The sequence below is a fragment of the Dipodomys merriami genome, unplaced genomic scaffold (assembly GCF_024711535.1).
Source record: "Dipodomys merriami isolate MVZ:Mamm:240054 unplaced genomic scaffold, mDipMer1.0.p SCAF_263, whole genome shotgun sequence".
In the NCBI taxonomy this organism is placed as follows: Eukaryota; Metazoa; Chordata; class Mammalia; order Rodentia; family Heteromyidae; genus Dipodomys; species Dipodomys merriami.
The window spans coordinates 510,521-524,720 of NW_027204082.1; the positions used below are offsets into that span (position 1 = coordinate 510,521).

General features: G+C 37.2%; 1 protein-coding gene across 1 annotated transcript in view; it reads right to left on the minus strand.

The window, feature by feature from the left end:
* LOC138837133 (arylsulfatase B) overlaps nucleotides 1–14,200 on the minus strand; it is a 168,190-nt gene that overhangs the window by 61,937 nt on the left and 92,053 nt on the right. The window contains exon 6 of the mRNA XM_070035923.1: nucleotides 4,505–4,575. Coding sequence (XP_069892024.1) covers nucleotides 4,505–4,575 — 71 coding nt within the window. The remainder of the gene's footprint in view (nucleotides 1–4,504; nucleotides 4,576–14,200) is intronic.

Here is a 14,200-nt window from a genome sequence, read left to right on the forward strand (position 1 = left end):
GCTGGCATAAGAGACAAGGTATTTGTTGTAGATGGAATAATGGCCCCAAAGGTTTCTGGGTCCTATTCCCCAGCACCTGTGACAGTGCTAGGTTACAGGACAAAGGGGAATTCAAGCTGAAGATGGGATGAAGACGGCTAATCAACTGATTACAGTAGGGAGAAAAGGCTGGGCTATCTACCTGGGCCTCATGGCCTTGAGTCCTGAGAAGCTTAAGAGGAAGGGAGAAGAGGTCAGAGGAGAAGAAATGCTGACAGAAGCAGATAGAGGATGCTTTCAGAAGGATTCAGTGCTCCATTGTTGGCCTTGAAGATGGAGAAAGAGGACACAGACCAAGCAATGCAAGTGGCCTACAAAAGTGAAGAGGCCTGAAAGGGGACTCTCCTGAGAATATAGCCTTGTTGACACTCGGGATTTTAATTCACTGAGCCCAAGTCAGTCTTTGGACTTTCAGAATTGAAAAAACGTATTTAGTTGTAAGCCATTAACTAATTACATAAAATACTACTTCTCTTCATACAGAGTGAGATCAAACCAAAGTGTTGAAACAATAGACAAAATTTTATTTATTTTATATTTTTGAGAACTTTTCCTAGTCACTCCCAAATGGTTCTCATTTCTTTTTCTTTAGTTCTCATGTATTCAATTTATCACTTACCATTTGTTGTCACTTTATTTAACTGTGTTCTCTTTTTTTATTAATAAGTTTTTTATTGTGAAAATACAGTACAGAGGGGTAACAATTACATGAGCAAGGCAATGAGTACATTTCTTATCAGGCATTGTTACCTCTTCCTTTGTTTTTCCCCTACCATCCCTGCCCTCACATCTCCAGGACTACCCCCGCCCCACTCTCCACCCCCCTCCCCCCGCCCCCCCCAAGTTGTTGTAAAGTTCGTTTTTCGACATAGCATCTTGTACATTTCATTGTTGCAATGGGTTCACCTGTATCCCTACTTAAACAATTTCCCTTCCCCTCCCCAAATTATACCAACATCAAATACAGTGTAAACAGGGGTTATACCATGGGGAAGGGGCATACAAAGCATCTTATAAATATGTTAAAAACAACAGCAAGAAAGAAAAACTACTTGAGTCCTTATCTTCAGATTCATTTCACCTAATATCAACTTATCTGACCTTTTCTGCTTGTCTTGGACATATACTAGTTATTGTAAATAAGGGAAACCATGGGACCTATGTTACATTTATGTTTTTCTTTGATTCAAAAAGCTCTTCAGAGACAGAGGCCAAAGCAACAACAGTCTTCAGTCTATAAATGCTTGATTACTAATATCTTGCATTATGGAAATTTAAGGCAGACCATTTAGTCAGTTTTGCCAGCTTAATTCCCAGATTTTTGTTCAAAGTTTCTGCCTTTTATACTCATCATCCTAAAGCCTTAAAGACTCTGGTAAGATAGGCTAGGGGTATGGCTCAAATGCTAGAGCACTTGCCCAGCAAGCTAGAGACCCTACGTTCAATCTTCAGTATGATGTTTTAGAAGTAAGCCAGGGGCCAGTGGCTCATGCCCATAATCCTAGCTATTCTGGAGGCTGAAATCTGATAATCCAGCCCAGGCTGAAATCTGAGAATCCAGCCCAAGCAGGATAATTTATATTTTTATCTCCCATTAGCCACCAGAAAGCTGGGAGTAAAGCTGTTTCCACTCCCAGGGAGAGTTCGGGGACAGTGCCCAGGCCCCAGGTTAAAAAAAAAAAGTACACTTACTATATTTTAGGTCTACTGGATATATCCCACAAAACATTATGTTTTTACATTTTTCCAGAGTTTTATGTTGAGTCTTTGGACAAAGATGTACATTTTTTTTTTTTTTTTTTTTTTTTTTTTTTTGTCGGCCGTGGGGCTTGAACTCTGGGCCTGGGCGCTGTCCCTCAGCTCTTCAGCTCAAGGCGAGCACTCTACCACTTGAGCTACAGCGCCACTTCCGGTTTTCTGGTGGTTTATTGGAGATAGGAGTCTCACGGTCTCTCCTGCCCGGGCTGGCTTTGAACCGCGATCCTCAGATCTCAGCCTCCTGAGTAGCTAGGATTACAGGCGTGAGCCACCAGCGCCCGGCAAAGATGTACATATTTATCCCTACAGACTGCAGGATTGGAGAACTGAAGTAGGAGACTATCTAGTCTTGACTGGGAGAGAAAAGAGTCTGAGCACACTCAAGTCTCAACAAATCAGGCTTCCTCCATGTGAAAGTCAGAGTGGACTAAAGAGTTGAATCTGAAACCAGCACAGATTGCCTTATTGGCTAAAATTAACATGTTACTCTTAGAAGGCCAGACTAAAATGTTTGGGCTCTACCAGAAATAAAGAAAAGCGAGTAAAGAAATGCTTCATTGGAAACAAGATCTTTTTTTAGTATCATCTATACCTGGGGTGGGGAGCCTGGTATGATAAAATACAAAATGTACTACTTTATCTTTAATTGTACAGTCCAGTGCCATCAAACACATTTAAATCAGAAACTTCTACCCCCACCATCCATCTCCAGAACTTTTTACATTTTGTAAAACTATAACTCTATGTCCACTTATGAACAATGCTGCTATGAACATGGGTGTGCAGAGATCTGTTTGTTCCCCTACTTTTCATTGTTTTCACTAAATGTACAGAAGTAACACTGCTAGATCCTATTAAAATTCTAATTTTTATTTTTTGAGGAACTACATTGTTTTCCCAGTGTCTACACCATTTTATATTCCCACCAATGATATACAAGATTCCAATCTCCTAACATTATCATCAACACCAACTCCCCCTAGTGATCCTGATGGGTTCAATCTATGCATCCTTGAGATTTTCTTGAGGTTGTATGCAGAACTGTAAGAGACTCATAACCTCTGTTGTACATGTGTGTATATCCACCTTTGTGTCAGTCTTTGAGCATTTTTACTATTAGTATTCAAATCACAAGGAAAGAAAAATTCTAACCTCCATGAGTAGGAAGTTGTGGATATGCTCTACACTCTGAAAAAGGAGTATGGGGTAGAGCTTCTCAAATACCAGAAGCCAGCTTCTGAGGGAATCAGTACCATGTAGAAGGCAAGGCATCCCTGGGGAACATCCAATGACAATCATCTTTACATGATTTATATGATCACATTTATATAGTTTCTATTTATACATCTAAATAATATTTACATGATTCATGATTGGAGGAGGCTTGGTAAGGGAGAGAAGAGATAGAAAAATGGACTGATGCAATGATGTTCTAGAACAAAGATCAGAGAAGTAGGCAAAATGTAGCAATAATTAAATCATATAATAATCCATATTGTTCTAGTACTTACAATGTTTCTAACATTTTACATGTATTTATGACCTTCTCTTTGATAACACAACTGTGTATTATCAGGAAAGCCTTGCTCCTTTGAGATCTATAAACATCCATAGAATACTGAAGTTGGAAGGGATCGTAGAGATCATTTAATTCAGTTTTCACAGATGAAAAAAACTGATGAAGTGGCTTTGGGCAGGTGGGGATGAAAATACTAGGCTCTTCTTCCCTAAGTTCCTTCTATCAGTTAGGAAAGTGCTGGCTTTAGAAACCACAGAAGTGTTTTCATGATAATACTGACTCAAATGTGAGGCTTCAAGTTATACTCTGTAACAACTGCTTTCTAAGCTGGTTTTACTCTACAAAAGCCCAGTGACGCATTTAGAAATGTTGTAGGTTACTGGCTGAGAAGGAATATGTGAGCAAGAAATCTGTGATCATCTGTAGCATAGACTAGGACTACTAAGATGAAGGATAGCAGCATGTCTAGAAAGGAAGATGAGAGCATACACATGTGAGAATGCTGCTTTCTGGAGATAGACTCAAGCTAAGCACAGAAGATCTGCACATAGGTTTAGTGTTGAGGCTTTCCAGTCTAAGCTGACTATCCTGGGGGCACCAAAGCCACTAATGTGGTATTTATGTCACAGCCTGTCATATTATGAGAACACTAAAAGTCCCCTTACTTGACAGTATTAATAAAGCTCATTATAGGTTAAGCTTAGTAGCTGGCAGAATGAAGCTACTTATATCCAAGATTAGAGAAATGCCACCTTGGAGATCCAGCAGATGAACCTGGTCACCCTAGAACTTGAGAGTGACTTATTTAAGGCTCTGGAATTCTAACACGCAACTGCAACATGACATCAGCAGTGAAGGGGGCTTCCCCTGCTGTAAAGCTGAGGCAAGCTGAGGTACAAAGAGTGGAATGGCTTACGGGTCATACAGCTAATCAGTGGCAAAGTCAGGAATAATATTACCTTCTTGATTCATACTGCTTCTTTCACAGTATTTGGCCCTCTGTGGTATCGAGTTGTGATTTGAGGTATCAAGCCTACCAGGTGATCAGTGAAGTGTATGTCAGGGAGAACTGTTCACCTTTGCAACAACTCAGGTGGATAGAAAAGGCAGAGTACAGGAAAAGTGGGTAGTATAACTTCGCTTTGAGTTAAAGGGATTTAGCTTAGCAGCAAAGGACTGGACACTCACATGGTGAAGAGTCTACGAAGTCTGGGTCAATGTTGTGCAGCAGCTCCACTCTGGGGGACGACTTTCCTTCACTAGAAAAGAAATGTTTAGGACAGTTAATTTCTTCTCTACAATTAGTATGAGTTCTTTTAATATCCTTTTCTTGTAAGTGTAGAAAATAAAAAAAATTTTCCAAATAGCAATTTTTGTCATGAATTCAGAAGTCTTCAAAAGCAGTGGTTGGGGCATCTTTAAGGAGTCATCACTTGGGTACCCTAGAAAAATGACTGACACAATACATGAAAAGATGGGTGTCGAACATATGATGATATAAAAGTAAGTAAATAAATGCATGATTCTCTCAAGCATCACCACCAAGAGAAATGAGAACTCAAGTTATCCTGTGGAGATTTCATAGTGACCACATAAAAGGAAATAAAGAAAGAACATCTTCCAAAATGGCAACACTAATATTATAGACAAAATTTACCTCTGAAAGACTGGCCTATGTAGGAAACTTTAAATCTCTTCCATATCTTAATGGATCAAAGACTTAACACAAATACACATGAAATAGTTGACTTTAAAACTTTTGAAAAAGTGTGATTACAACTATAGTTACAACTTCATTACTGCTGAAAAACAATTTGAGGTCACTAGTCTAAGATCCTCCTGTGAAGTTACTGGTAGAATTCCGGGTTTTATAACTCTCAAAGGAGTGTTCTTTAAAAACTGGGAGCATAAATACTACATGTATGAAAAAAATGCATGAAGTTCTGAGGTCATTTTGTGCATATAGTAGATTCAGCCTAGTGGAAATTACTAAGCATAGTTTAAATTGTTGGGAGAGTACTGAAGGATATATGATAATCTAAAACTGTTCAGCCAGGTGTTAAAGGTGGCCAAGCCCTGTTAACACCACAGGTTTTATGCACATTCTGAAGAATCAATAAAGCTCTGGATGGCCTACCCCAAACTTATAACTGTTTATACCAGTGATTTGGGATTTGAAGATCGTACAATTTCAAAAACTCTGGGCTGTGATTTGCAACTTGTGTTTATCAAGGAATGTTAAAACAAAATTAGTTAACAAATTTAAAAGCCAACTCAAAAATAACTTTAATTATCATTACCACTATTTTGTAAAACTTAAGAAGGTAATTTTAAACAGTCAAAGGAAGTAAGGATACAATCTCAGAACAAGTAAAAGTCCTTTAAGATGAGGATCTTTAACTTTAGTATTCTACCATATTTCATTGTACTTCATAAAGCATACAACTAGGGAAAGTAGGAAGAAAATACTAATAAAACATTGCAGGGTGGAGTAGAGTGGAGGATAAAGCCTCCTAAGGCTAAGGCCTTTCTCTTCTCCTTTTCTTCCTGAGGCACTGAAATACCTATATATGATAATCCAGCTATTAGCCAGTCCCAAATTATCATTTGATCCCAAAAGCTCTGAGTTCAGGTAAGGAGGATATGCAAAGAAAATGGTAGATATAAGAAAATAAAACAGAATGATGATAACGTCTCGTTTCTAGTATTATTAACAAGCAAAATAGCAGGGAAATCAGGAGGAGAAATCAGAATGAAAACACAAGTAAGTCCATATTGTTTAGGAGGAAGATAAAGCTATTAATGAAATGTAGATTTAGTAAGTAAGTAAGGACAACAATTAAAAACCAAGAATTTTTATGAACTGTAAAAAAGAAATAAGACATCAAAACAAAATTCACTGAATTCAAAAGAAGGCAAGAATAAACAGGAAAAGCCCCCCAAAATTTCAGGGTGTATAATATACCATTAAATAACTACTCATCTTTAAAAGCAGGATTCCCTAAAATACCTTCAGAACATTAGGCATACTTACATAAAGGATCATTTTTAAATAACTGTTATAACTTTTAAAAATTGAATAAAATTGTTTTAGTAAGAGAGTTTATAGTGAGTATTATTCATTTCTTTCTCTTTTTTTCAGTTCTGAGGAGCCACAAGTATTCCAAAATTTTTTAAAATCTTAATAAAGATGAGATGACTTTTTGAGCCCAAATTGAGCTTCATATCAATTATTCATTGAGAAAAACTTTCACAAGTAGAGTCATTATTCTTCAAATAGGAGCCAAAAACCCCTACCTGTCATAGCATATGTGATTCTGCTCATTTTAAAATGTACTATGGCTGGGAAGGTAGATCAGTGGTAGAGTGTTTGCCTTGCATGAGGCCCTGGATTTGATTCCTCAGCACCACATAAGCAGAAAAGCCATAAGTGGCACTGTGGCTCAAGTGGTAGAGTGTTCACCTTGAGCTGAAGGTGAGGGACAGTGCCCAGGCCCAAAGTTCAGGCCCCACGACCGAAAAAATAAAATAAAAAATAAAAAATGAATGTAACTATGGGATGTTTTGTTAAGGATGTGGTTAGGGACAGGACCGAAGAAAACACAGTGATTAAGACAATGACTAACTACACTTAGGAACTTCAGATTATTAAATAAATCAAGAAAGCCAAATACATATTTAAGGTAATCAAATAAAGTACCATAAATTTTGAGCTGCCCCACCTTAAATATGAAAGAATATTAAAATCCCTAGGCAAGCTCATTAATTCATTCTAAGTGGCTAGTTCCCTTGGATGTATTTTTAGAAATATATATACAAGTGAATATTTTTAAGGATGCATACATACACAGAAGGGAAAATGTAATCATGGAAATATGGAAAAATACTCATCAAACTGTTACCTGGGGTGTGGGATTGGTGAAGAGAAGACTATAAGGACTTTCATTTTCTACACTGCTTTTAACAATTAGTATTGTTTTAAAAATCAAGAAAATTTTCAATCATCCTTGTACTTAGGAAGCTGAGGCAGGAGAATCACAAGTTTGAGGCTAGCCAAGGCAACATAGCAAGACCCTGTTTAAAATAATTAATAACAATAACCTGAGGTACATTTTATGGTCAGTTGTGAGGCTTGACCTCAGGGTCTGGGCACTGTTCCTGAGCTTTTCCACTCAAGGCTAGCACTCTACCATTTTGAGCCACAACAGCACTTCCGGTTTTCTGGTGGTTAATTGGAGATAAGAGCCTCACAGACTTTCCTGCCTGGTCTGTCTTCATACTGTGATCCTCAGATCTCGGCCTCCTGAGTAGCTAGGATTATAGGCATGAGCCAGTAGTACTTGGCAAAATTTAAAAAAAAATTAAGTATATACATATAATCTGTGGAAATTTTTAAGTTTCCATAAATATAACATTTCAAAGTATAAAATGAGGTAGGTGGTAGTGGCTCCTGCCTGTAATCCTAACTACTCAGGAAGCTGAGATCTGAGGACCACAGTTCAAAGCCAGCCTAGCCAGAAAAGTCCCCATGAAACTTTTATCTCCAATTAACCACTAGAACACCAGAAGTGGTGCTGTGGCTCAAAGTACTAGCCTTGAGCAAAAAAGCTCAGGGGCAGTGCCCAGGCCTTGAGGTTTACAGAGTTCTAAAAGGTTAAATAAAAGGTTAAAGACAGAAAAGTTATAACTACAGATATATGAACATACAGTGTTTGAATACATTCATTAACTTTTTTGTTGTTGGTTGTAGGGCCTGAACTCTAGACCTGGGCACTGTCCCTCAGCTCTTCAGCTCAAGGCTAGCGCTCTACCATTGAGCCACAGTGACACTTCTGGCTTTTTCTGCTTATGTGTGCTGAGGAATCGAACCCAGGGCCTCATGTATTTGAGGCAAGCACTCTACCACTGAGCCACCTTCCCAGCCCCCATTTATTAACTTTTTAAATTTAATGCAATCTGCTCATATATAAGCTATTACTTATATAAGGTTTTCCTTTCTGGAATCTAGAAATTTCCTTATAGGTTTAAAAATAAGATTGCCTTAACTTAAAAGATGGAAACAGTAATGGGTTTAGGAATTATTATATTCTCAAGTTCTACTGCTGAATTCCCTTTCAACAAAACTATATCTCAATGCCTGAGATGGATCAGTGACAGTAAATTTGCTAAATTGTTTCTTCAGTAAATGTATGCATGGCCTCAATGTCTTTAATATGCTATGCTCACAAATATCTCCATTACTACAGTGTTAGTCATTTTTTCTATCTTCTCTTTAGACAAAAAGTGTACTGTTATCATTAATGACATTTCATCATTCAATTTAAATTTATCCCAAATTTGCAATTTCTAAGTTAGTTTTATTTTTAAAACAGGATTAGAAGTTAGAAGTCAGTAGTTAGTAGTAAAGCACCTGCTTAGCAACCACAAGGTACTCAGTTCAAATCCCAGTACTCCAAAAATAAAAAAGTCAAAGTAAACACCACACAAGATGAGACACTGGTCAGTAACTAGTTTCCAATATGCTATAAATATTTTCTAAAGGCCTACAGTTTAGACGATGAGATCACAGCACTGTCTGCTCATAATGGAGTTTCCAGTTTCTGACTTTCATTTTCCTATGTGTTGAAGGGAGGGGCACCAAAACATTTCCCACAAATAAATGAAATGTGCCTGCATTCCACTTTCTTTTACAACTGTCTGTTGACCATCTGTCATAAAAGACACACCCTAGGAACACAGTATCAAGTTTTAAGGAAAAGAAATAGCTATGGCAACATTTTCCTAAGGAAAAAATTTGAAGTGGAAAAATTCCCCAGTTACTGGTAAAAACACTGATGAGACCTACACCCGATTAAACCTTTTGTTTCACCTTTTAATCATTGCTACTTCCAGCTACTCAGTTCCTGCTATAATTAGGCCCCATCTATCCAAGATAAATATCACTGATGTCACATTTTACACCTGAGGAATGCTTCAAGATACTAAGAAACTTGCCCAAGAAGACATGAATAATAGACATAGGAGACAGGATTTGAACCAAGTCTAATTAGGGAGTGTACATTTTAAACCACTATACTAGTGAAATTACTTGCAAGACTTACCTTCTGTATTCTGTGTGGGGAAAGTAATGTTGTATTTGTAGAAATTCCATGTCCCTTAAAGAGCTCTTGACCATCTAGCATTACCACGAGTAAAGCATTTAGGAATGGGAATTATAAAACTCTGACTGAATTTGGTAAAGAAATTTCTAAGTTGAATTCATTTGATATAGAACGGATAGATATTTGGTCATTTTTCATTTTTATTACGAACGTTTACTAAGTTTTAAAAATAGAAAAAAGTAATATTGTTAAAAACCACTGAATCACACTTTCTTTTTTTCTTTTTAGGGGGTCCAGTTATGGGGCCTGAACTCTGGGCCTGGGTGCTGTCCCTCAGCTCTTCAGCTCAAGGCTAGCGCTCTACCACTTGAGCCACAGCGCCGCTTCCGGCTTTTTTCTTTTTTGCTTATGTGGTGCTGAGGAATTGAACCCAGGGCCTCACACATGCAGGACAAGCGCTCTACTACTGAGCCACCTTCCCAGCCCCTGAATCACACTTTCAATACAATCTTTTCCCGATAACTGAAAAATAACTGGGTTAATACCTTGGACAAACCAAAAGGTCTAACATGCTCTTCTTCTAATTTCCATTTTACTACAAAGAATTAGAAGAAGAAAAAAGATGAAAACTGACAAGAATGTTGGAAACTGAAAGAAGACTGGCTCCCAAAGTCTTGAGGGAGTCTCACTAATACCAATGCTAAAAACATTAACAACAGATTCCTACAACAGACTCTAACCTGATCCTAAATAAACTAGATAAAGATGGATTAACTTTGTCTCCCTCTAACTGTACCACTCTGGGGCTACAGTAAGCAAAGATGGCCAATGACTCCCATTAACTGTGCAGAGATAGTCCTTCTTACCTCCCTGACACTCCCAGTTGCTTCCTTCCCTACAACATCCACCCAGGTAGCAAATTCTGTGAGAACACCTATGATGTGATCCACCTAATCAAATGTTCTGAAAGAACCATCAGAGCACACCAAACTGTAAGTATAGGCTAGAAGCTCTATCATCATAAAGGATGATAAAGTAGGGAATCCAAAATAATTCACCATATCTTGAATATTAAGTTTTAAGTTAAAAATGCATGTATATATGAGACCTGGAGGATGGCAGCTTGAGGCCAGTCTGGCAGAAAACTAGGAAAGACTCTAGCTCCAATTATCGAGAAAAAGGCATTCAGGATGAAAGAGGTGGCTCAAGTGGTAGAACACTAGGCAAGAGCAGTGAAGCCCTAAATTCAAGCCCCATAACTGGAAAAAAATAATGCATATAGTCATTTCATAGTCTTTGAATCATGTGTATATGTTTATCTAGAGCTGTTTTTGCCAAAGTAGAACAAGAACCTAAGAATATAAATGTCAATATTTCTATAGAACAATGGTAGCCATCTTTTCATATAATCCCCTAAATCCAAATTGGTAAAGAAAGAAAGCAAGAATACTCAAAGTGCAAGCCTACAACATAAACAGGAGACCAGGTGCATTTGGACCCCAATGGAAGTGAGGAAATAACCTCCTGAGACCTAAAAAGGTAGTGCTAGTGTGCACGTGATGACAGATGGAATAAGATAGAAGGTGAAGGGGACAAGAGAGAAAGGGACTCCAACTATGCCTGATAAGGTACACTCCAGAAAGAGGTTGCATTTAAAGTGACAAGTTGCTGATGGGGATCTGATGTCTTGGGTATCAGAGCACTGGATACTATGGAGCTGAAGTAGCTTGGAAAGTGTACAAGACAAGAGTGGTACCAACTCTAAGAGAGGACTAGTAGAAGAACAAGTGTCTTTGAAAAGAAGGACGGTAAAGGGAAAGTTGGAAGTTACAGACAGCAAGGTTCTGCTAAAACAAATCACAAGAGGCCAGATAAAAAAGAAAGGAGAAGTATTTTATTAAAGAAACCATATTTTGCTGTAGTAATAAAGTGTTTTTGAGCTAAGAAATAAACTATCCAAATCTTACCCCATCTCTCATTTGCTACTGCAAATGATTACAAGTATAATAAATGTGAGTAACAACAACAAAAAGAATCCAGCATGTATACAAAGTTACCATACAAGTTAAAAAATAGCATGGGAGAATGCAAAACTTTGGCAACTGAGAATTACTTTTCCACTATGGAAAAAAGTCACAAAGCAGAGGAAAACAGTTACATGATATTTCAACAGGAATTAAATATAATTAAATCAGTAACTGCCAGTATTCAAAAACATCAAAAATCTAAAATTTAAAAAAATACATACTGAATTAAGGGAAGAAATTGGGTCGTGTGGAGAAGGATGAAGTCTCAGAAGTTAAGGGACAATATATATATATAAATGAAAATGAAAGTCTGTGAAGGCAAATAGAGAACGGGTATAGAAAGAAAGGATAATTCCAAAAAAAAAAAAAAAGGGAAAGAAAGAGAGAATCAGAAAGACTGACAGAAACAAAATCTATAGTTCATGCTGCTGACAAAGAAAGCTGAAACAATGGAATTCAATTTTTAAACAATAACCTTAAAAAATCTAAAACAGGGGGTCGGAGGTGTGGCTCTGGTGGTAGGGTGCCTGCCAATGAGCCTAAAGCATCAGCTAGTAATTGTGAGAAAAAAAGAAATCTAAAAAGAAAAAATCTAAAAAGAAAATCTGAATATCCAAACTGAAAGAACCAATTTGTATCTTATAAACCTAACCAGTGTAGTCAACTTTGAAACATACCTAGCAAGTCTTAGACTGTAATAATAATAATAATAACAATAATGGTAATAATATAGGTCTTCTAGGTCTCCAGATAAAAGGACCAAGTTGCTTGCAAACAAAATAAAATCAAGCCGGCATTACACTTATCAACAACACATGTAACAAGTAAAGCTTAGAGTAACCTTTCTTAAAAAAAAATTCAAGGAAAAAAATGTATGAGACAGAGGGTTTTTAGATCAGCTGCGATATTTTTCTATAATCAAGGCTGTGGAAAATGCTTCAATAAACATGTAGGAATTCAAAGGATCATGAAAAATCTATTCAATGATGAATTCTTCCACTGAAGAGTTCATTATGAACATTTAAAAATGGGCAGTTGGTTAATGAATGTTATTGTGAAACTATGACTTAGAATTGTGCATAAGGAAAGAACATAATTATGTATTACACATGCAAGAAAGTAGAAATAAATAATGCAATTAATAATAATACTGGAAGAGAAAAGGTACAGTTTAATAAGCTACTTGATTTCCTTATGGGTAATAAGAGAGTCAAACATGTTGTTAAAGCTAGGTGCTGGTAGCTCAAGCCTGTAATCCTTGCTACACAGGAGGCTGAGATTTGAAGAATGTGATTCAAAGCAAACCCAGAAGGAAAGTCCAAGAGATTCTTATTGCCAATTAATCAAAGAAAAGGCTGGAGATGGCGCTGTGGCTCAAGTGGTAGAGCACTAGCCTTGAGCAAAAGAAGTTCAGGGACAGCACCCAGGCCCTGAGTTCAAGCCCCAGGACTGGCAAAAACAAACAAACAAACACATGATGTTGGTAGCTGACATGTCAAATAGTAGAACCTAAGAAAGAAAAAAGGACTAAGAAAACAACACAACAAAGCTAAAGAAAAGCCCATGGGAATATACATAAAACTTATCCACTAAAATAAAAAAATTTCAGACTGGATCACAACAACAACAACAGCCAAAAAAAAAAAAAAAAAAAAAAAACCAGTGAACTACACTTACCTCAGAAAACACTTTCTTTTCAAGTATAAATTTCATACACACCAAAAAAGACCTTGTGTTGTGTCAGGTCTTGAATGTAAAAGGATTGAAATAATTAAAAGTATTTCTTCATCAGAATTAAACTACATATCAATAAGTATCAGGACCAAGAAAAACAGAGATTTGAAAATTAAGTGGCACACTTCTACATATATGGGGTGAAGAAGAAATCACCACTTGTACCATTTCCATCATTATACTTAACAATCATTTTGCCATAAATTCTACTTTGTCAGATAGCAAGACTGCCATTCTGGCTTTTTGTATGTATTTGGTACAGGTGTAACAGTACCTTTTTCTTAATGGTTCTTACCAGAGGGCAATAATACTATGAAGTCTATAGTTTCCTGAGTAGAAAAGATTTGATGAGAATTCTTATGTTCAGAGGTAACAGAAGTATATTCTTTCATATGTAAACATTCAGTACAAACTACCATTTAGGTACTTCTATTGAAAAATATAAAATTATTAAACAGATAATCAAGAGGGGTTGGGAAGGTGGCTCAATGGTAGAGTGCTTGCTTTGCATACATAAGGCCTTGGGTTCTATTCCTTAGCACCACATAAGCAGAAAAAGCTGGAAGTGGCACTGTGGCTCAAGTGGTAGAATGCTCACCTTGAGCTGAAGAGCTGAGGGACAGTGCCCAGGACCAGAGTTCAAGCCCCATGACCAACAACAACAACAAAAGATAACTAATCAAGAGTAATTAATATTTTCTGGTCAGTTGTGGGGCTTAAAATCAAATCCTAGGCACTGTTTCTAAGCTTTTTTGCTCACAGCTAAAGCTCTACCATCTTGAACCACAACTCCACTTCCAGTTTTCTAGTAGTTAAGTGGAGATAAGAATCTCATTGACTTTGTACGTGGGCTGGCTTTGAACCACAACCTTCAGATCTTGTCTACTGAGTAGGTAAGATTACAGGTGTGAGCAACCAATGCCTGGCTTCAGAGTAATTAAATTTTAAGAACAGGAAAGTGGAAAAATTATATGACCAGAAGGATATTGGGAACATTAGAGATAATTCAACATTACCAATGT